This window comes from Atheta coriaria, unplaced genomic scaffold (assembly GCF_025399875.1).
Source record: "Atheta coriaria isolate IRGN ID8LTWV9N9 unplaced genomic scaffold, Caltech_Dcor_3.1 hic_scaffold_3_pilon, whole genome shotgun sequence".
Lineage (NCBI taxonomy): Eukaryota > Metazoa > Arthropoda > Insecta > Coleoptera > Staphylinidae > Dalotia > Dalotia coriaria.
In genome coordinates, this window is record NW_027045445.1 from 3,898,800 (window position 1) to 3,922,621 (window position 23,822).

General features: G+C 39.9%; 1 protein-coding gene across 2 annotated transcripts; it reads left to right on the forward strand.

Annotated features, from left to right (window-relative positions):
* Nucleotides 1-29: 29 nt before the first annotated feature.
* Nucleotides 30-22,657, forward strand: Smg6 (Smg6 nonsense mediated mRNA decay factor). 2 transcript variants are annotated; one of them, XM_065299947.1, is made up of 19 exons: nt 30-312; nt 390-994; nt 1,059-1,894; nt 1,947-2,107; nt 2,162-3,304; nt 3,361-3,439; nt 3,499-3,609; nt 3,783-3,800; nt 4,042-4,266; nt 4,339-4,400; nt 6,180-6,325; nt 16,908-17,166; nt 17,400-17,500; nt 18,611-18,891; nt 18,956-19,120; nt 21,082-21,229; nt 21,314-21,595; nt 21,678-21,911; nt 21,965-22,657. In XM_065299947.1, exons 2-18 carry the CDS (start codon nt 445-447, stop codon nt 21,806-21,808), a joined length of 4,698 nt encoding a protein of 1,565 aa, XP_065156019.1. In that variant the 5' UTR covers nt 30-312; nt 390-444; the 3' UTR covers nt 21,809-21,911; nt 21,965-22,657. The 2 variants fall into 2 exon arrangements, with proteins under 2 accessions (XP_065156019.1, XP_065156021.1); XM_065299949.1 differs by lacking the exon at nt 3,783-3,800.
* The last annotated feature ends 1,165 nt before the right edge of the window (nt 22,658-23,822 follow it).

Sequence of the window (23,822 nt, forward strand, 5' to 3'; positions counted from 1 at the left end):
TATTTGACATTTTGTAACCGGAATTGACGTGCGGCACATTTTCACCAAAACACAATAACACGAGAGACGAACATATTGCTTTCACATATTAAAGAGTGAGACATCTTAATACACACGCGAGAAATACGCCGCCAATTTGTTGATATTTTCTGCTTACAACTCGTATGGAATCTTCGTTATAGGAATCATTGTGGTGTACAGTATTTTCTTAACAAACCAGCGCAATTCTGTGTGAATCTTGAAGGTTTTTGGCTCACCTGCCGTTTCGCGCGCCTACGCGGACTGCGACCAAGAGTCGTGGTGAAATTTTACGTAAGAAATCTACAAACCTAACCTCCCCTAAGCGCAGACCTCACAATCACACTGTTTATAAACAAATCATATTACAGGCACTTCGATTAACGCACAAGTTAAGCACGCCCATTCAAAGCACTTGAGCTGCAAATGCAAGAAAACACACGGCGCGGTAATAATCGGCCCCAACAAGCCTTGTACAAACCAGGATGTGGGCCTCTTCGAAAGTCAGACACAACTGAAGAAGAAACCACTATGAGTAAACCAGTGAAAAATATCGCGGCCAGTCGTATGAATCGCTTCCGACAGGAGGAGTTTAGTAGGACAATACCTGAAAGTGTCAATGAACAATTGCAAGATAAACCAGAACAAGGAGACAGAAAAAGGAATAGAAAACCTGAGCAACAAATCTATGTTCCAACCCCAGTTGCAAAGGCCAGACAGGAGAGTGAGAAGAAAGTCCAGATTGAACAGGAAATCATTAAGAATGAGAGAAGTAACAAGGATAGATATGATAAAAAGGAAAAAGAAAGATTTAGGAATGATTACATGGATAGAAATGATCATAATTTAAATGGCAGTCATAATCAAGAACATGATAGACATTCTCATAGAAATAAGAGGTATTCTAGTAAGAGAAAAGGGAATGATTCACAAGATGAGTGGAGGAATGCGTCGCCAAACCGAACATATCGTCAGGGTATGCTTTTTTAAAGTGAAAATGTTCTAAAAACAATTTTATTTTATGTAATAATATTTTATAGGATCCGAACCAAGGCCACAGCAACAATCATGGGACCGCGTACGTGATACGCGCAGCGTAGAACCAGCGCATGCATCACGTGCATACCAACATGAAATACAATCGCGTAATCCCCCGAATGCGAAACCACCGTCCGGACGGCGTCACAGCACCATCGGGGTAGAGCCTGATAAAAGACAAAAACCACAAATCAAACTGGACAATCTTCCGCCACGATTGCGCAAGAAACGATTAGAAGAAGCCGGTTTACTAGCATGTAATCAAGTCCCTGAGGAATCTTGGGACGGCTCCAGCATTACATTTCAGGGTACTACGCAAAATTCGAAGGGAAATGCATTGCAATCAAACCAGCACGTGTCGGCAAACAACAGAATTTATAATACTTTACCCAATAATCGACCAAGGGGTAGAGGTCGTATTAATATGGATTATGGTAATATAGGAAACAAGCCAGGAATGTTGCCATATCGCCCGGCTACACCAGATAAGTTCAGTTCGCACAGCTCATCGAATAGTACACCCACCTTATCACATTCAAGTCGGACGCGCAGTAATGAGAGCTTGAATCGCGGTGATTCACGCTCGCAAACACCGGTAAACAATAGAAAAGACGATTATAACTATAATTCGAGCAGATATCCGAGGCATCAGAATCAAAATAGGAATTATTTACGTGATAAAGAAAGTGATAGACACAAAGAAATAGAGGCTGACGATGTTAAGCATGAAGATATTCATTTAATACAAGAAAAATTGTCGGCAACCAAAATAACATCTCCACCTGCAGGCAAAATACAAATACAAATTGAATGTGATGCATTTAGTAATGAAATATTTGTATGTTTTGTTTTTCATGAGATTATATTTTGTATTGATAGAATAATTTTAGGATTGGAGTGAAGAGGTAGAAATGCATGTGAAAAATCTTGAAGAAGGTTTGAGTGACGCTCTGACTCGAAGTTCATCTATGACTAGCCTTACAGAGTCTGTTACTAAACCACCGTCAAGACCAAGACGTGGACGCAAAAAAAGAGATCGCAGAAATAGAAGGTATAGTATAAATATTATCATTCATTTTGTGATAAAATATTTGTAAAACTTTAGGAGTACAAGTAGCAATCGTGACAGAAGTGTGGAGAATCAAAATCGTCACTCGGAACCTCGCCACTCTCATCAAAATCGCACCCGTAAAAATTCAGGAGATCATCAGTTTAAAGTTCCAGATGCGCGGCCGCGCCGAGATCGTAGTTTTGACCGTGGCCAGACTCGCTCACGAAATGGATCACGTGAACCTTCATTTGAACGTCACAGAAAGATAAGTTGTAGCGATAGTTCAGAGGTAAACTGGCGAGAAGAGATTCGTGCACGTACCGTGGAGAAGGAACCTCGTTTACGGCGCACTTCAGATCGCGATGATAATGTCCGACGTGGTGGACTTTTACATCTACCGAAGGAAGGACCTAAACCGCCTGTGCTTACAATTAAGGATCGTCCTATGTCTGAAAATCGCCGCTCACCTGGACAAGCAACAACAACGCATACGCATTCAGCATCGCAGAAAACTTTATTCGATCCACAAAATCCGCATAAACCGATTATCATTAACAAACCGAATTCTCGTGTGAGCTCGCACAGTTTTTCGGAAATTACTGAAACGCAGTCTTATACATGTACGGATCAATTGGGAAATGTGCGTCCTGCATGGCACCATGAAAACTCTGATAATTTCAAACTTTCACACTATCCTGATTTGTTAAAGAACATCCGAAAAGTTGATGCGGAAATGCTAAATTTCACCAGTCCACAATACATTCTACAATCCTGGTTGCATATTCACAGTTGCCGAAAGTTTTTGCAGGATGCGCTGGTGTATTTGTTACGAGAGGATATGAAGTTTGCTGAACAAGAGAACATTGAGCAATACTTCTGGAAACTGTTGTATTACAATTTTATTGAAATAATGCGCAAGGCTATTGTTAAAGATCCAGACAATAGCAAACAGTATAAAGATTTCTTGTTGAAGCTTATCATAGAAGGGACTGATTATTATGAGAAACTCTTGGATAGTTTGCAAGATAAGTTCAATTTTAAGTTGGAGAATTACACCGGCACTAAAGCTCACACGAAAAGTACGGGTTATGTTCAACTAGCGTTGATATCAGCGCAGAAGATTTATATTTGTCTGGGAGATTTGTATAGGTATAAGGAGACTGTGAGCGACACAACAAATTACGGCAAATGTCGACAGTATGTATATTATAAAGGATTATTTGCAATATTTTAAAAATTATTAATTGTTTTAGGTTGTATATTAAGGCGCATGAGATAAATCCGAAAAATGGACGGCCATACAATCAATTGGCAGTGTTGGCGTTTTATTCTGTAAGTAACATAAAAAAAATTAAGTTTAAAAACATTTTTATGTAAAATTATGTTTACAGAAGAAAAGATTGGATGCGGTTTACTATTACATGCGTAGTTTGATGTCGACGAATCCTGTTCCATCAGCCAGGGAGTGTTTGATCTCTTTATTTGATGAAAATCGTAAAAAGGTGAGTGTCAAATGTTGTGTTGCCATTCTTTCATTACTAATGGTTTGGGGCATTGAAATGGATATTTTTATATATTTATATTAGGAAAATATAAATTATTCGTTATTTCATGGTCCCTAATGTACTAATAACAATTAACTAATACGCTTCTTTCCCATTTAAATATGCGGCAGTATCTGCATCAAATCTATGTACGTATTTTATGATTTATTGTCTGCGTCGCGTAGGGTCATAGAACAGTAAGAGTTCACTAGTAATATAATTATGCATAAAATTTGTGCGACCCATTTCGTATGCGATGTGAGCTGCAGCGCGCTCGGCCATCGCAGACACAATTTGTTATTTGATATCAACACACACACACACACACACGTTAATTTAATTCGCATCAACTTTCTCGCAAAGTAATTCAATTTGTATGCACCCCTTCAGTATGAGCATGAGCGTAAACGACGTGAGGAGCGACTGGAAAAAGCCCGTCAACACATGAAAGAAAAAGAGTCGGAAAATGCGAAGAGTAAGCATGGCTCACTGCGCAAAGAAACATGGATTCGACCTGATGGCGGGCGCCGCATGCATCGCACCACGTCGACGCTGCAAGATACCAAAACGTTCGACTCTGAGGAGGAGGACTTGGCGGCGTTAACGAGCGTCGAAGTAAGTGAATTCACCACTCATCATGTCATCATTTTAATTACGAGATTTTAACCGGATGCATTTGATTTACAGGTGAATAAAAGATTTGTGACGAGTTATCTTCACGTGCACGGCAAACTCATCACGAAAATCGGGTGAGTCACACATTGTAGATTTATGTGCGGTGTGTGTATGTGAGAGAGTGTGCAAATGCATCACAAAGCATTAGCATTGAAGTAGCTTAAGTTACTCTTTGGATGGGGGATTTTATCTTTAGCTCTGCTTTAACGCTTTGCGCTCGCGGGCCCTGCACGCTGGGAGTGTGCAATAATTTTCCTCATTGTAATTATAATTGCATGATAAGTCTCGTGCATGAATTTAAATGAGCGACTTTGGTGCGTCGTGCGCAACTTTCCGACATGCAGGAGTAGAAGGCTTATAAATGGTGCAATATTTTAGCGTCGCGGGGAAACAACCTGCGTGCAGACACCCGCGAACACTAACGTGTTACACTTACCACTGTAATTTGTTACGGAGCGCAGTCGCTGCAAATTATCACTGTTTCACACCGAGCACAACCTGCAAGAGAACAAGTTGCAGCAGTCGATAATTGTCTACGTGTCATTTTAATACTGCGAATAATATCGGTACAGATTTGCGAAATTTTGACGCCTGCTACAACTTGGTTGCTGTAATTTGCCGGCAGCGACTTACATTCGAAGAAAAATCGTGTAACAGTAAAAGCTACTCGGGCCAGATTTGGATTATACAAAAATCAATTACCTTTTAGCAAGATCGTTTCGGTTTGCCACTGGGGATAGCTTTTTAATCACTTTATACATGCATAGTCATTTTCATTCGCCGGATACATAAGTAACACAAACATTGTCGTAAATGTATAAAAATAAACTTAATTCTACGAATTATCATCCAGTTTTTGTAAAGTTGTGATTCCGCCTAGTTAAGATATGAAAATATTTTCTTGATTCGTTGTATGCATTACACTGTAATTATATTTTCTCATTAGAACATGCGCCATTGCTGTCTTGCGCGCTGCGATGTGCTTTAATTTCGTGTGCAGTTATTCATTGCATAACAGCTCATTTGATTTTTCCTCCGCGTACGCGTTGCCGTAATACGCGAGCCGCGTGCGTTTTTGAGCATCTTCACATGCTCGAAAAAGATCATTTATTATTTCATGATGGCGATACGCATTGACGAACACACATCATTATGATATAGAAGTTGCGCACGGATTTTCGAAAGAGCGCCGGAGACGCGATCTGACAAAATGTGAAATGTGATCAACGTAACTACGTAATAATAAGATTAATTACGTGTGCGTTGGTAGTGTGTGTGTGCATCTTCATCTGAATCTAATCGTTGATAAATTACTATCATGCGCACAATTATTTTCCGATTGGAAATTTGTTGCTTTCTTTAAATAAGTGTTTAACTTGTTCAAGTTGACTCGTCTCTTTGCGAACGAGAGGGTATTAAGGTTCAATGCTATGCTATGCTATGTGCTTGTTTGAGGCACGCAAACTTGACGCGGAAATTCTGTGTGTGTAATAACACACATCTCGGGTATTCCGGGTGAAGAATGAAGACTTTGATTCGATAGTTTCCACGTACTGTGTACATTCGCATTATTACTCATTTTCATGGAATTTGATTAAATTTACCGTACATATGGATTCGAAACACGCGTTGATGAGAAACTGTTAGGCGATAATTGAGACATTTATAAGAAGCCGACCGGATTAGGCGCAACTATTATTGACACGAAACTGAAATTATGTGAACGCTCAAAAGATCGGGTTTCTGTCTAATTGTAGCCCGATAAAGTGATGAGAATCACATTTATCACTATTTTTTATTTTAATGAGAATAATAAATAAAAAGAAGTAATTTTATTATTTTTTCTATTTCAGTATGGAGACATTTCACGAAACGGCATTGCAAATGCTGAAAGAATTTCGTGCTCTACTGCAGCACTCGCCAGTGCCATTGCCTTCGAGTAGATTTCTACAACTGCTGGCGTTGAACATGTTTGCAATCGAGAGTACTAAACTTAAAGGTAAGAAGATGTAGATATTTGCACAAAATATAGGCAATAACTAGCAGACGGTGTCTGGCTCGTCGGGCGAGATTGCTTATTTACGAAAAGGCATGCCTCGAATGTTTAAGTTGCACCTTTTTGCAAACGATAAATCATCGTATGCACCCTCATGCTGCAGCAGCAGCAGCTTGTCTAGCTGATTGCAACTTTGCTGCAGCGCAGCAACTTTCGGTTTAAAGCGCGCCGCATCAATTTTCGGTGTGCTGCAACCCCAAGCTGCATAAATTTAAATCTTTTTGCATAGCTATTTGCTTCTTCATCTAAGTTGCTTATGAAACTCATCGGCTGCGCGTTATTATAATTAATCATAAATTTGCTACTAATTTGTGCATTTAATAGGTTTTTATACGGTGATTGAACTCTTTGCACTGACTTTTAGAACGTAGTTTATTTTTGCAAAGCGTGCGTAATGATTGGAAAAATTAAACCAAGAAATGAAAGACATGAAAGTGATCGTAAAGTGCAATCATTTTAGAATTTGCACCACTAATTCTAGAATTATATATTTTTATTATTGCCATATATTTATTTATGATGATTTAGGTTGTTTGTGTTTTCCATGTTTTTTAAATCAGAATATTTAGTCATTTCCGTCGTCTCAAACGCGACCAATTTGTGCCGGTGAAGACGATTTGAATACATACATTCAACTTTGCTACGATTTCAATGTGAATATGTATGTATTTATAAATGTCGAGTATAATCTTATTTTAATTATAATTAATTATAAAGTTAACGACCTTTATTTAATTCGTGTGTACGGAAGGGGAAAATGTGTTTAGACTTTTATTCGTTTTTTTATGATTATCGAGATACTGCTACTGGGCGACTCGAAACTTTTGCGAATTATAATTTCTAAATGCATGAAAATCAAAATGATAGGTTTCAAAGTTTTTAAGGAAAATACATGCTATGGTTTTCTGTTTGAATAATTAAACAGACGTATATGGAAAGAGCATAAAGGTTGAATGAGTTTAATGTTCGACTATATTTATATTCATATCTATGGCACTTTAAATCCTATAAAGCCTAGTATTATCAAGAGTTACACACGAAGTTTAATATCATATGTTTAGATTTACATAATACAAATTTCATGATATAAATTTTGTTTATTACGACTATCAGATATGGTGAGCGTGCCCACTTGTGGTTTTTGTTATTATTATTGTTATATTATAAAATGAGTTGTTTTGATATAATAGTGATGAACTATTAGGCGTGATGTTCATTACATCTGCGCCCGACCTGCGAAAAAGGGTGGGAGGAGGTACGTGCACAGGATTACTTAAACACGAGCGATCCTGACACAACCGGAGGTCTGAGTGGGGGAGAGCGACAATGAGTTCCCAGTTTTTAATAATTTGCTGCACAGAAATGAGTATTATGGCCTGTAATTATAATTTGCGCACCCAGAATAGTTTTAAATCCCATAGGCTGTAAATGTCACTCGTGTGTACTTCGGTCTAGAACATTAAATTTTTACTTGCCGGCAGTGTCGTTAAATATACGTGGTCAATTTCAATTACGCTTTTATATCTCTACTACTGTTCGAGTTTTAGTAGTGAACGAGTAAGTGCACTTTCGGTTTGACGTTGCCGACTGCGCATTTATGCGGCCGGCCACTTGTCGATTATTTGGATCGCTTTTATTTTATTGCACCGACACAGGATGACTTGTGTAGTTGTGTAATGCGGTGATTCAATTGCAGGCCACCCAAGTGGAACGTGTAAAAAACACTTTGCGCCTCTCGCACACTACAATATTTTTAATGATAACGAAAATAATGCCAAAATTAATGGAATTTTCGGTTTTGCGAATTTACTAATCAGACCATAATTCGTGGTCATTGTAATCATCTTCCTGCGAAGTTCTCTAAGAAGTTCAGCTGCGGTGTTTATGTTTTGTATGCTTGGGTGCGCTTTGTTTTGGAAATTTCCAAAGTTGAGGGACCTGCGGTGCGCGCTTTGGTGAACTTTTTCGCCCCTTGTTATTAGGCTCGGTTTCATCGTAAGCAATATACAGCACGACGCTTGTATTTTTGGGACTTCTGGGAAGGATGATTTATCAGGCACAAATTGGCGGTTTCGTCGCCGCATACCGCACGCATATAAGCACAATGTATCTTCGATAATATCGGTTTGGGACTTTTTGGCGCAACTTTTTTCCTGTCCGCGAACGTGTGCGTCATGTTTTTTCTTCATTTCTGTCTCGGACCTTTGTCTTGTAGCGCGTGTATTACCCCTCCGAACGAAACGTAAGGGTTCGTCGACCGAAAAACAGTATCACAACTTCAAGGCTAGCGCAGTGGTTGTGTGTTGGTGTGAGTGTTAACTTGAACTAGTGAGTTAAATATTTAAGTCCTTTTTTCTATCCCTTCCTGCTTTGCGCCAACGTCCGGCCACCTCTTGCGTTTCTCATGCAAATTTAATTAGCGGTTTGCGCCGGTTTGTCCACTAATTTGGACAAATGTATTTCTTCTATTCGCCATAATTACTGGTTTGGTTACTAATCTTAGAAGAAGTACGAATGGTTGTCGTTTTGCGAACTTTTTCGCCGCGACTACATGAGTGAGCAAAACTCGGGAGTAGCATGGCGCAATAAATCTTCTACGAGAATGGTAATCCTGAACGTGTAATGGATTATAATTTGATTTACGCCCTTGACCAGTAAATAAAGTGCTGTCTAAATTAGTATAAAACGTTTCGGAGGCCTCAACTATTTGTAAGAAATGCATCACACGCTAATTTTCCACCAGATAAACTCACCCATTGCTAATTTTTACTGCGAACTAATATGGGAAAATGTAACTTTTTGCAAAAATTGCTATTCAATGGCTACCTACGTCTGAAGATAAAAAAATGTATTTTTTTATTCGACTAAATCAAATATTGAACGTATTCCTGCCGCACATGTCATTGCGTTTAGGTGGCAATGTAAATACCCGTCGTCAGTCTTGAGGAATTTCATAAACAAATACTGATGCGTGCTGAAGTAGATGAAGCCGAAGCTGTCGTGTTAAATTTTCCAGACAGAAGTAGGAAAACTTTTTATCTACAAACTAAACTTTAATTAGTTTTATTTGCTGTGGGAAGCTCTTTTTTCTAATTCACACACAGCGCATGCACGCAAACCCAAAGGTTTTTCCCTCCCGCTTCGGTAAAATATGCGAGTATAATCAAAGAGCAATAAATCAAAGGTATAAACGTTTGAAAAAATAATGCAATGAATGATGCACATCCCACGTGTTCGGGTCAGCACAAGTAAGTGAATCTCCCGGGTAAGTAAGTAAGTACACTTGCAGTACCTACTTTTCGCCGCAGTTTGGTGCGTTGCGATGGCGAAAGCGTTAGCACAATCAAAAATAATAACAAGCGCGGCACATGGGTAATGCCCAACTGGTAATTGAATTTTGGTACGATGACCTCGTAGATTTCACGAGTATATTACAAAAAAAAAAACGAACACAGACACAACGAGCTGTGTTGTTGCACTGCACGACGGGTGAGTTTTTTTATTATTATTATTCATGCGCGTGCAGTGGAGAAATATTGACTCGCGCGTGCATACGGGCATTATTTAACGATTAACATTCTAGCCGTAGCGTTGACGGTTTGATAAACATTTCGTTTTGGGAGAATTCTGCGCCCGTGAATAACGCCCACATGCATGGGGGGCATTTAGTCTTTAATTAATAGGTAAACCGACTTGAAGTAATTCGCTGCGCTGGACCGCATTGTTGCATGAAGTATCCGATCATCTATCATTTAGAATTTCGAATTTCCCAATCTTTAATGTGCGTTATTATTATTATTCTCTTCGGCAATCAATTAATATTGAATTATTGGCCTCGACAAGGGTGTGTACATTTATATTTAGGTATATTTATCATGATTGATGTCGTGCGGCTGGAAAAATGCGTGTGCCAAAGTTTTGTAGGTCCCAGAAATAACGGCACTGGTTATATCGGCTGCATGCTGCTTATTTTCTACAAACTTACAATAAACAAGTTCATAATTTACGTGCCAAGCGTTCGTCAGTGTCACGGCGCCGATGATTGAAAGCCCTCTTTCTTGGCTGTGTGCAAGGCATATCGCCGTGTGCCATTGTTGAACTTGTCTCTTAAACTCTTTGAATCTTAGTTATAGCGCCGTATCGCGGAACGCAGCACACCTATTACATAATTGCGAATGTGAAACATCAGTTATGGATGCCTTGTACTCTACAGGTGTGCAGGTGTGTTCGGAATATGAGGCACCAGCTCGGCATTATTACATCGACGCTTCGAGCTCTAGGTTAATGGCAAAATTCTTCACTATTCTCGGCGCGGTTGTTTGGATTTGTATGTTTGTTCATTTCACCTGTGCCTGAAGTTTTAACCTTTCATGTTGTTTCAATGGCATTAGGTAGGTTGTTATCCGTTTTGCTAAAGTCTACAACGTCTACAACATTATCGAAATTCTCATCTCACACATTTACGTTTGTATGCTATTATGGCGTAATCAATTTTGATTTTTTCGCGGGTTTAAAGTAGGTAGATATTGATTTGAGTGTACGCTCGTGGGAAACTTAAATTTTCTATGTCAGGTGAACTCATATTTGTTAATTTTGCAAATTTACGAAGTTGTGGATCTTCTAACAATGAAATCCGATTAATTTGAGATTGCAGTGCATCCGTTGGATTTTTTTTCTTGTTCGAAAAGAAGTAATCGAAAGTGAATTTTCGATTACCCGACTACAAAGGAAATGGAAAGTCCAATCATTAGTTCCCATTCGAATATTTCTGACAGTCCAAGTAAAAAGAGGCATATCGCAATCGACCATTAAATTTAACTTCTGAGCTTTACAAGTTAAACATCTTATTTTCGTCTTTTTTCTCCTTTTTCTTCTTCGTGTGTGTGTTGCTACCGATGCCGACAGACGATCTTTATTTTCTTCGGCAGTTAGTTGATTTGTTGCACTCGACCGAATTCATTAGGCTGTGTAATTCCAGTGATTTGTCAATTTCCGGCGAGTGCGTGAAGTCCAATTCAAGAATACGGAAATTAAATGCGTTAAAGCTCATTTGAAAGTGATGATCCTAAGTGTACGAGTAGAAAAGTGAAAAAAAAAAACGTCCTTGGTTGCTTTTAAGTGGAAGTCTAAAAAACTTAACTCTACTTGAACAAATTGGTTACATTGTAATGGTTAAAAGTTGCGCTTTAACAATGTGCACGTTTGTTGTAGCTTTACTATTTCGGACTAGGCGATTAGCATTTCTTGCATTTTTTGCATTTCAATCGTCGTGGTGGTGAAAAGTTTTCCATTTGGCGGATGTGTGTAGAGTTTTCCATTCGACATACGCACTTGGTGTAATGTGCTTTTATTGTTGCAAGCAGGGAACCATACAACATAAATTGTGCCCAGATGTAACAGCTCTCTGACTTTAGGTTTTTAGCTTTTACATCACCATTGGCATGTCGATGGTTCAGTTACTCGTAGTTTGTTTGCGTTTTGAAGACTCACACTCGTCGTGTTGTGTTGCGTTGCGCGTTTCGCGAGCGAGCTGTTCTCTTGGAGCCTCTGGTGGCAGTCACCAAAGAAGAACACTGGGAGAGCCACGAGGGCAAAGTCGAATAACTCGCGGGCAACGTCTATTTACAACCTATCGGCCTCTACATGAACAAGTTTTTGTTCTTCGGAAAGTATAATTTTAGATCTCCTTGCATGCACACACACACACACACGCACATAGACACCTATACGCACATACAACACACTTTGGATGGATTCGAAAAGGGAGTACTTGCTTCTTTGAGTCGCGCTCATCTTGCGTCTCAGCGCAACGAAGGCATAACATAGGTACATATCCGACCGGTTTATGCTAATGTCCATACGAGTATTTCATTTGCGGCGTCACATCGCTTTGCTTGTCTCGGGTGGTTCGTGTGTTTACAGCTTTCTACGCTGTGGTGCCTACATTAAAGCCGCAACAATTGAAAAAAGATGATTTTCCGGGCGTGCCACAATTTTTCACTTAATTTCATCCCAAGTCATGATAATGAATGGGATTTGTTAAGATGATTGTCAAGTCTGTGAGCAAATATGGTCTAATCACTACCTGTCACTAGTTTCTTCATCTCAGAACCACCTGGAATTTGCATTCTGGAATACATTCTTGATACGCTTTATCCTGCGGTTATTTTTCAAGAAATTATGCTAACGGGCAATATCATTTAATCAAATCAAATTATAGGTACATTTAGATACATGTACAATTGGAATGCAGTCTGTGGCATTGCAAACATCAACACCTACTCAGCATGCTCGTGGTCCGGTAGAAATGTTGATAGTAATATTTAAAGATATCAGTGGCGCGCGTTGCATGATCAAGTTTTTAGGCCCACACTGTGTGCATCTGACTGTTTACACCTAATTTACGATCGTCTTCGTTTCTTTGAACTTGTCCAATTATGTTTACATGCTTTTGGGCATTTTCTAATAACTCAAGTCTACGCCTGCTGCTTGTAGCAACATATTTATTTCCTTTGCCCGGAGATAAATGTCTATGTGTGTTTTTAATTTTAATTTTAATTCTAATTTGCTAAACTGTCCCGTCCTATGCGTGTTGAGCAAGTTTACGCCACACGGCATCAGTTGATGAAAGCTCCCGTGTGTTGTGAAGTTGTTTATGATTTGTGTAATTTTTTTTTACGCGCGTCAATTGGTGTTTAATTTAAATACGACGTGTTGTGTCTGTACGTAGTACACGTTTAGCAACGTTTAATATTTTTTTACGCGCCGCGAGTCGAACGAACTGAAATAAACTGGCAGTTATTTGGCTATTATTTGATTGATTACTCTTAATTAAGTGTGCTACTTGACGAGCGCTGTTCACGTCAAGATCATTATATTATGAATCGCGATTTTTGAACTCGGAAATTATCGTTTATATCTCACAGTGTTATTTCATCATTAAGTCATCTTTCTTCTTCATTGCACAGAATTTATTTACGTATTAATCGATATTTTAATAATGTGCATAATCAATGTGTTTTATCGAGTCGAATATTAGTGAGACATGAGACATTCCATGACGTGCGATGATGCATTAACATTAACATGGATGAACGTATTAGGGCACGTGGCTTGTGATTAGCTTGACTGGGAGGCGTATGCGTTTAGGAAACTAGGCTTATACAAATGCAGTGCATAATTTAATACATTTTTGGCTTGGCTAAGCACTTGACAAGAGGTTAAGTCTCTATTAAGATGCTTTAGAAAAATTATTTGACTTGGTGGCACCTGTAGATAATCCAAATCTAATTTAATTCAAAGGGTAATAAAACTACAGGTGGTGTCAGTTAAAAGACAAAAAAATGTCTTGGGTGCCCTAAACACCCGCTGCGGATAACAATAATAATCATAGCATCTTTAAGAATTAATAGACGCCAAAGTGGTGTGGAAATTGGCTGCGAAAGCAGGAAGTAGTAAAGAGAAGAAAGGGATTTGAGCCGGCATGAGAGCGATGGCTAGACGTGCGTGTCTTGTATGCTGTTTAATATTATTAGATTACTATAAAATTACTATATCTGTACGTAGAATATAATATGTGAATTGTGTATGGGTGTGTGTACACGTATCTATATAATATGATAATGTAATTCGAAAATTGTAAAACTGGAATGACGGTGGGAGATGATTACCTTTGATAATTGTTAATTTCCCATCTTGTCTCACATGTGTGTGCGAAGATAGAGATATAAAACCATATTTGTTGTATATACTGGCGCGAGTTTAACTACTTCTCACAGGTTCCTTGCGCGTTGTGTGTGCATTTTCTTCGTTTCGCCGCATCTTGTTTGGCGCGCGATGTGCAGCAATGTACACAGAGCATTATGTAATTACGTTATTATGCATTTTTACAAATATCAAACTATAAACTAATACGAAAAGTACAATATAATGCCCGTAAAGCAATTTGGTTTTTGTGGCCGGCTTGGCCAGGGTCCGATATATATCGAGTTCAACGTACTGTAAAATGTGCTTTTTATGTTAACTTCTGGTTGTGTTTCCTTCTACTGTCTATATATCTGGTAGATATGCGCAAATGGAAGAGTGTGTTAACACTTGTTTATGTGCTGTTCACTTTGCTCTGGTCATCGGCGCGAAGGAGCATCTTCTTATATTCATGTCGTAATACGTTATATTTGAATTATTAATTGATGCCATTTTCAATTAATTCGAAATTTATTTTTACAATTGGCATCACAAGGACAAGGAAGCAAGATCTAGTTCATTGCACATTCGATATTAACAATTATTACACTTGACCGAAAGTAACTGTTTCCTTGCTGGATGTGTATTTGTGTGTTTATGAATGTACCAATATAGAATAGATTTTTTCGATTGCTGATCTGCTACTCGGCCGTCATGTTAAAGTGCTCGTGTGTTTCATCAGCTTTGGTTTCTTTGACTGTTGGCTTGGCAAAAGACTCATAAGTATAATGACGGGTCGTATAACCGTATATTTTCGAGCATATTGCCACTCTCTGCTGGCTGTAACCGAAAAAACCACCACCACTAACTATACTGAGTAAAAATGTAATGTGCAGACGACACACACACTCGCGCGCAGAAATATATGCATTAGAATCCGGACCATACGCAAAGGTTCAGAATTACGGAGAAACTTAACGATTTGAGACGGCCAGTCGAGGACGTTCGAGGACTTCTTGTCCGTAATATCACCTTGCGAAGGTCGCCACAACGGACACGACGCGCACTCGTACGGTTCGTTCATCCGTTTCATTTGTATTTCTCGCGTAGATATCTCGAAATCTGAGACGCCATAAAAAGCGCAATTATGGTTCATCATCTTTGCGACTTGATGAGCGCAAACAATTATCATGTGATCGATTTTTCGCCCTGAATAATTCATATTTTCATATTTTGTCAGTGATGCCTTAAAAGCTTATTTAACACTTGCTAATTTAATTCACCGCATTGATTTGCATTGTGCAATCGTTAACATCTTTATTTTTATGAGCACTTATCCGGACTGCATGAGCTAAATATAGAATATTGATAATTGTGGTGTAATTGTCCGAGTGCGAGTAGTAGTTCGACGAGCGCACGAAGAATGCATGGCGCAGCAGATGCAAATTTCGTCCTGTACGCTCGTTTAGATCGCTGATTTGAATCAGATGCATCTGTATCACTTACGCTTACCAACATAAACACACTGTTCAGTTTACGGCCTGCATAAATATTCAATGTGGGGACAGAAATAGACGTCACGTAGTCATGAACCCAAGGGGTTTTGGAGTTGAGTTAGAAATTGTGTAATAGGATAATGGTTGTTCAAAATGAATATGAAATAAGAAATGGTTTGATAATATTACTTTTGTGGATTTGATTCGCAAAGTGTAGATGAGTCTCGGGATGTTGCGAAGTGGCGATCTATTGATCCGTTAGATCTCGTTGAGGATGAGGCGAGTAATTATCAAGCATTCCATTCGGGCGCTGCGGCTGGCGCCGACTGACCTCCGCTACGGGCGTCATTAGCCAAGTCAATTTGCCATGAGCAATTCCCTCATACATGCCACTCATCCGCACATCGTATCGTATCGTATCGTATCGATGGATAAGTAGCTAAAACGTCTGTCCAAAGCAGCGCGCCGCCTGTATACTATCCTTTTCTGCCGCAGCCAGGATCTATTTTTATATTATATAATTATATTATATGGGCCTGACATTGCGCCGCGGCGATCACGACGAGACAATAAAACCAAGGCGACACTTTCGGAGAGATCATAAACGCGGATGAGAAGTACGCATTGATGTCTGGGACCATCTCGACGGATGTTGATGTTGCGTGTGTGCACCACTGATTTTTTCTTCATGCGCCCGCGTGCAGATAGCGGATCGACACATACTCACCTCCACGAGATGCGCAAATTGTCTCTCGCTTGTTGGTGTTGGCGGGTTTTTTTCGGTTTTGTTTTACTACATTTTGCTGGATCTGTGGGCAATGATCAGAGCAACCCTTGCGCGATGGCTGCTTCCATCGAGCTGTGGGCCTGTGTCGACTTCTACTACATAACCGCGTGTGACCCCATGCAAGGCTGTTTCAAGGCCGAACGTTGGCCGATCTAGCGAACGCGAGCGCACCAACACGCGAGGCCGTTTCTTCACTTTGCTCTCATTACTACACATTGCGGAGACCCGCGTCAACCTCTTGTATGTATGTATGTATGCATGGTCGCTTTGCGCAGTTATGCTTAACTTTTAAGTTATTCCAGTTGAGTTGAGTTACTTAAGGCAGCTATGCATCGCTAGAAGTATCTTCTGCCTGCTTATCTCGTCGTTCTTCAATTGACTCAACTTTGGGCGATTTCTTCTGCTTGCGCACGCAACAATGCCCTCCGTTCCGAATCGTCGCGTCCGGCATCTGCAGGGTCATTGTCACTATACGATTTTTCACACATTTAATGAAATCAACACTTTTTTTGGAGCCTAAATACTTTTACTAGATGCATTCTTTTTCTTCTTCTTACAGATCCAGAATTACAGCCTGGATTGCGTTCGGAGTTACAAGAACGCGCCCTAATCGTCTCACTGGAAATGTTCAGTCTGATCCTAGAAAAATGTGTTTCCATCCTCACTGAACATTTGGCCACGGCAACTCCAGCAAATATAAACATTTTACCGCAAGACGCCGAAGAATTACTACCGTCTGTGAAGATTTGGTGCGATTGGATGCTGTGTCACAGCAGAATCTGGAATCCGCCGCCCTCAACCCTCGACTACAAAGTCGGGTAAGTCGATTATATTCCCGTGTGTGCACCCGCACCCTTTGTCCTACCAGCGGAGCGAATCTATCCATACACGATCGATATTTCGTGGCGGCGGCTGCCGAGGACATTAATCACTTTACGCCTGCCGTGGCTGCAATTTCTCGTTAACTCTCATTACTTAATGGTCTTTGTGCGTTCGCGCATATTATCATCATCTGGCAAGCGTATTTAATGCGTGCGTAATGTGTTTGCAGGCCTGCGGGGGACGCGTGGACACGGGTCGCCATCCTGATGAATCTGCTGGAGAATCTGGATCCGTCCATCATGCGCAAATTTAAAGAAGAGGCTATTGACGGTAAGTAATTTGTCTCGCACTTAAGTGGACATATTGGCTGGCTTCAAGCTCGGAGATCATCAATCGTGAAAATAATTTGCGCGAATGTATTAATCTCTTTACTGTCATTTTTCGTAACTGCTACGGGCAACAATGCGAAACAATTAAATTGATATTGGTGTTAATTTTTCGCATAATATGTGGATATTTTGATATTTTGATGCGGTGTTTGTTGTTGTTCTTTAAAGATGTAAAAGTAGCAGTGTCCCGTTAGAATCATTTTTATCGAAATTAGTATTTCTAGCGCGTACGTGCGTGAATTTGTGATGTAATCGAGTGTGCTTTCAATAGAGCGGACTGCAATCGCCCGTAAGCTATCAAACAATTTTGATTTCCACACATTACTACATCGCGTTTTTCTCTACATAATAATCAACACTTAGCCGTAAATAGACGGATAGATTTATCAAAAATAAAACACCGTTTGAAAGCAGATGCCATTGCTTCGAAACTTGTGCCTCATTTGAGGTTGACCGATGGCGATACTCGATGCCAAAATTGCGCAGATGTTTTTCTTGTCTGTGTGGTGTGCTTGCGTCGTGCAGGCGGCATAATGGAAAATTGCAGTTGTGTTTGGTATCGATGTGGGCCAGTAAGGCACACCATCGGACGGACAGATGTGAACATTGATCGAGCGAGTGAGCCGGGGAGTACCATTACGGGAGATGCGAAAATTATGGGAAAATTAATTATCTTCCCAGCTAGGAGCGAATCGGCGGCTCTCTGAGTAAATTATATGGGTAGGAATGATTGAACCGAACACAACACACACCGTGCGCGTGCATTGTGTGAACGTGCTGCGCTCCCTTCGATATAATTTCACATCGGTGCGCGATTTGTGACGTGTGCGCTTTTGCGCGCTGAGATAGATGCACACACGTCCGGATCGGTTTCGAGTTTGTGGTGTAATTTTACTTAATTACACTGCCGCTGCCACCCCACGTACACGCTACACATGCTGCACGTTTAGATTTTACCCGAAGGACACAACAAAACGGACGTGCGAAATTCCACGTGCAATGATATTCTTATTCATTTGTTTGTATTTTTGTGCTTGTTGTTTCTATGCAGGTTACGAGCTGGTGCGACTACCCGAGGACAACACCTTAAGTGGATTTACACCACTTTTATGCAACGTGATTCCTTCAACCATATATGTCCCTCCTGATACGGACATTGAATCAGCGCAGTTTGCCTTACGGCTGCATAGGTTGCTCTTTTTTGGCACCGAGTTTTTGTGCGGGGTTGAACCACCCGTACTTAAACTTGAGTACAGGAACGACACACGTGGATATGTTAGCGTCGTCTGTACCACTGCAAATCGAAGTGCACCTAATACACCACCAGAATTTGTAAGTTTATCATTATTTTGTTTTTAACTGTTTTTTAAATGCGTTTTTAAATTTTTTATTGCAGAATGAGAGCGAATTGATGGTAGAGAGCTTTAGTGATGAAGAGGACTGTAATTCAGAGAGTGTCGTCCTGGAGAATACATCAAATGAAATACAGGAGCTGCTAAGTAGAAAAAATGAATTGGAAAGGCGACAACGCGTTCAGGAGCTGCATCGACAAACGGTCCAGGTGAGTAGTGCACATGCTTTACCACTTCCTGAATAACATGAACCATTGTACATTTTCTTATCATATTGCATCTAAATATTTGTTTCTGGTACAATGTTAATATTTATTCATTGCAATGCATTTAGAAGTCATGATGTCATGGTTATTAAACTTTTTTAATACGTTTAATCGTTTAGTAGCCATCAAACGATTGTGCTGTACGTTCGGCATTGATTTTTTATTTCATCTCTTGAGTCTGCATTCTGTATTCGGGCGTAGTACGTTTTACGACTTACGGAAGCTAGCACTTGTAATGCGATTATCTAACAGTAATAAATATGAATGTGAAGAGGATTCAATCGATTCCAGATCGTGTCTGGAAGCCCATTGCTCGAGTGGCAATCCGCAAACGTAGATTACTTCCACGTATTTTCGAAACCTTGCATTAGGACACACAGAGTGAGTTCAAGTGCAATAACATCCGTCGCACCAATTTAATTTCGATTAGGAAAATCACGCAAAGAAATACTAAAAGATTTAGCAAGGATGTTATTTATGTCTGCGCGATGCGTCGTCGCATCATTTCGGGCTGTCATTGCGGAAATGCATGCATAAATTCAAACTCGTAAACTTGTCTGTCGGCGGGTCATAGCGCAGACGTCATAAAAGTCTCTGCGTCTTTTGGAAACGTCTTGCACGCGTCGTTTGTTGTGTGCGTCGTTGGTATCGCGCAAAAAGAGTCATCGCAAAGCTGGCGGTGGAATTGGTGTAATGTGCAATGTCGTATAACGAATCATAAAATGTAATTATAACTCAAAACTGTTTGAAATATGGAAATGCCGTCGACAGTGACAACGTTTTTAAACGCCTTATTACTTGTTTTACAGGCCCAGCTGCGTGAAGTAAACGCAAGACGTAAACGTAAAGTCAAGCGAAGAAGTCAGGAAGTTCTCAAGAAAAGAACATTATAGCAATAATTTGTTAAATAGCTTGACAATATTTTATACGGATAGTTTCTTACTAATTCGGATAACGATGTGATGATTATTAAATAAGGAATAAAATCTTGCAGTATTCGTGATTTGCATACGATTGGCCCACATTCATAACACTAATAAATTTAGACATAATCGCTAAACGATTCGGACACGATCTGCGAGTGTATAAATTTGCATCCAATTTACGAAATGTGTTACACATCGTACAATGTTTACGTAGGCGTCAAAGCTTATGCAAATGATTATCTGGTTAATAACCCAACTACCTGTTCGATGAAAGCATGACAAATGAATGTTGACTTTTATGATTTTTCTGAGTCAAGGTTAAAATGATTTTTTCCGTTTTTGATTTGCGCGTGAATAATATTAACCGATGTGTAGACGAGTGTAGACAGTGCTCAGTAGTCGGCGGCGTTTTGTCATTCGTGTGCGATTGTTCGCGTAACCGAATTCCGGTCAGCCATGGGGCAGTGGACTGGACGTACGGACGCTGGGCAACGAACGGTAGCGTGGGAACGCGTGGGTGCGCCCACGCACTCGGCGTGTGTAGCTACATCTTGCTGGGTGTCACTGTTTTATGCGCACATAGATTTGATTAGACGGGCGCGTGGTATGTGCAAAGCGCAGCAACAAATTGTCTGAGCGCGCGCGCGCGCGCGCAAAATAAAAAAGATTGCCGGCGATGCGTTGGAATTGTGCCAATTGCTTTGCCTGCCTTCTTGCTTGCTTGCTAGGCAAGTGCCTGCGCTGCCTATTTATAATGCATCCATCATTCGCACGAATGCGGCGAAACAATGCTGTCTTCCGCTGGCGACGCGAATTACGCGAACCTGCGTATGTGTTGCAATTCGTTTAATTGACTGCACAATCGCTACTGCAATTTTCCCTCGGGAATTGCTACTTGCTGTTCGTTTTATTACACCTCGCAGACGATTTTTATTCAAAATGCATTAATAGTAAATTAAAAAATGTTTATTTTTGCAGAAAATTTTACAACAGAGCGTCGTGAGTGTGCATATTGAGGTAAAACCCAAGAATCTCGTGCCCGACACGAACTGCTTCATTGATTATCTTCCTTCGTTGAAGACTATTGCGTCAAGTAATGTTTACACGTTGATGGTACCATTAATAGGTAAGATTTTATCAAATTCGCAGTAAAAAAATCATCAAAAAATTCAGTCCAGTAGTAAAATAATTTCATTTATTATTCATGCAGTGCTCAATGAGTTAGAAGGGCTTGCAAAAGGTGCGAAAACACCTGAACGTGTCATGAATCCAGCACACGCCCTGAAAGTAGCCGAGGCGTCGAAGGCTGCGTTAGATTACCTCGCCACACGCTCGGCGGGTGTGAAATGTATAACAACAAAGGGCACAATTCTCGCGTCGACCGCTTTCACCAAAGAGGACGATGCGATCGTAGATGTCAACGCCACGAACGACGATCGCATCTTACAGGCGTGCATGACTTTATGCAAGGGCCAAAGCGAACAGGCCGCAGGTAGAGAATATCTCTTAGCAACCAACGACGCGATATACCTTCAGATGTTTAATATGTATTTGTGTTTTAATTTTGAATGAAGGCGAGCCACGAAAAATTCATCGTGAAGTGGTTCTGCTCACGGAAGATCGGAACCTGCGGGTGAAAGCGCTGGCAAGGGATGTTCCCGTACGAGAGGTGCCCAGTTTTCTCCAGTGGGCTGGTCTGGGTTGAAAATGACCCTCGTGGACGATTCAACTTGACCGCTACACTTGCCAGACAGCACGTCAAATTGCAAACTATTGATGAGTTTGTGAATTTAATCTTTCATCATCGGGTAAGTTTAAAAAAAATCCAGAAAACATGATTTTTTGATGGAATCCTTAACAGGTTATCATGAATTGTGGCGTTACCTTCAACTTACGATCCTGATATGTTTGCTGATTCATCAACATGCACCAAACTATTATTCAAACGCATTGTGCCATTATTATGAAAACTATTTTAATCTATTATACATATTGTTAGGTTTTTTTCTCATTTTTCTTATTTTTTGTTCTTTTTGACAATTGACGATTTATCTATGACGGGATTTTGCACAGAGTATTTTTATTGACTTTAATTATACCCATGCATTCTGCGTGTGAGACTTGGACATTATTAGATGTAATAAACGTGAGGCGATTTTCATTGTTTCTAAGCGCGGTGCGTAAATTATGCACCTGATTGTGATTAATCGTTAATGAAAAACATATTTTAAACAAATGCGTTTATTTTTAAAACTTGTATGTTAGTTACTGCTATGTACTTATACATTTACACGATGTGAATACAAGATAATATTGTTTAGTTTTTCAACAAAAAAGGTAAAAAAGGACCCAAGTTCGGTCTTATTTTTATTATTCTGTTTACCGGTTAATTTTTTAAGTATTTACTGCTAAGTTTAGTTGACTAAATATTAAATAACACAATTGTGACTTTGACTGTTAACTTTTTGAATGTTCGATGCTTTCGACTATACAAATATTGACGACAAGTATTTCTGCTCAATAAAATGAAAATAAAGATTACAGGTTTATTCAAGCATGTGAAATTAATCATATTTCTGAAACTAGGTAATTTGAACTGTGTGTGTGTATTCTGTTTTAGCGTAATATTAATCGCAAAATTCCGTTTTCCCTATTGATTAGTTGTGGGTCAGAGGATTGCGTGAGAACGCTTGAACTTTGCTTGAATTGGATGTCGCACATGCAACGTAAGACTCGCGGAGAGGTGAAGAATAATGGGTTTAGTTCAAGTTGACCGACTCCTTGCATAGCCCAACAGATTAGAATAGATTTATTGAATTTTACGATTTAAATGTGCCTTTCCTTTAATACTTCCGTTACGTCGTGCATCACGCTTACGTCATCGATGCGGTGGTTGTAATAATTTGGTAATATTAACTATTTCCATTGATAACCATCGATGAAGACGAAGAACAGATGCTCATTGGCATGCGAATAAAATTCCTAGTATACTAATAAACTTATGCTGATTTTCATTGACGACGAGCGCTGGTGTGCGCGCACGAGATGAAAATGCAGTAATCGTAGGCCGCAATAGTATGCCACATGCAGAAACTCAAAGCACCGAGCGCAAGAAGTGGAATATTGCATTTCAATTTACGACGACTCTTTGTTTACCTGCCTTTATGATGTTTACCCAGTAACTTCTCACCTATTAATAATGCGCTAACAGTAATTTTACTATTATGGTATTATTAGACGTCGGAATGAAAGGTGTCGTTGACTGTGACCAGCCCGAGTCGGTCGACCTGCAGACCACATGCATACCTTCGGTGTTTCCTACATGACTCTACAAGTGCTATTTGCATCAAGTGTTTTGTAACGATTGGAATTGAAAATTACCATCAGCATCTCAACCATGATTTTTTAGATTTTTATTATAATTACAAAATTTCAATTAAAATCATTGATGTGATTTAAAAAATTTATGATTTTTTCCATTTTTTGCTGGATATGTAGTAGAAAGAGCTTTGTGCAGCTTAGGTCGAGCACACATTGTAGCACGGCGACCGGTTGTTGCACTGTCACTCTTTTGTTTCATATCGCTAGACTTTTGAGCAAACACACGCGGGCGAACAAACATTTGCTCCCGTGTAATAATTACCTTGGGAATATGGCAAGATTGAAAACGGCTGTACAGATGCACACATGCAAGCGTTGGCCGGTTGGTCGTTTGCTGC

Bases quoted from the DNA above. Each gene is read 5' to 3' on its own strand.
- Smg6 (XM_065299947.1), top strand. From the start codon at position 445: ATGCAAGAAAACACACGGCGCGGTAATAATCGGCCCCAACAAGCCTTG. The intron at 3,440-3,498 runs GTAAGTAACATA...TTATGTTTACAG, and splicing joins CAGTGTTGGCGTTTTATTCT to AAGAAAAGATTGGATGCGGT. The intron at 6,326-16,907 runs GTAAGAAGATGT...TTCTTCTTACAG, and splicing joins CGAGAGTACTAAACTTAAAG to ATCCAGAATTACAGCCTGGA.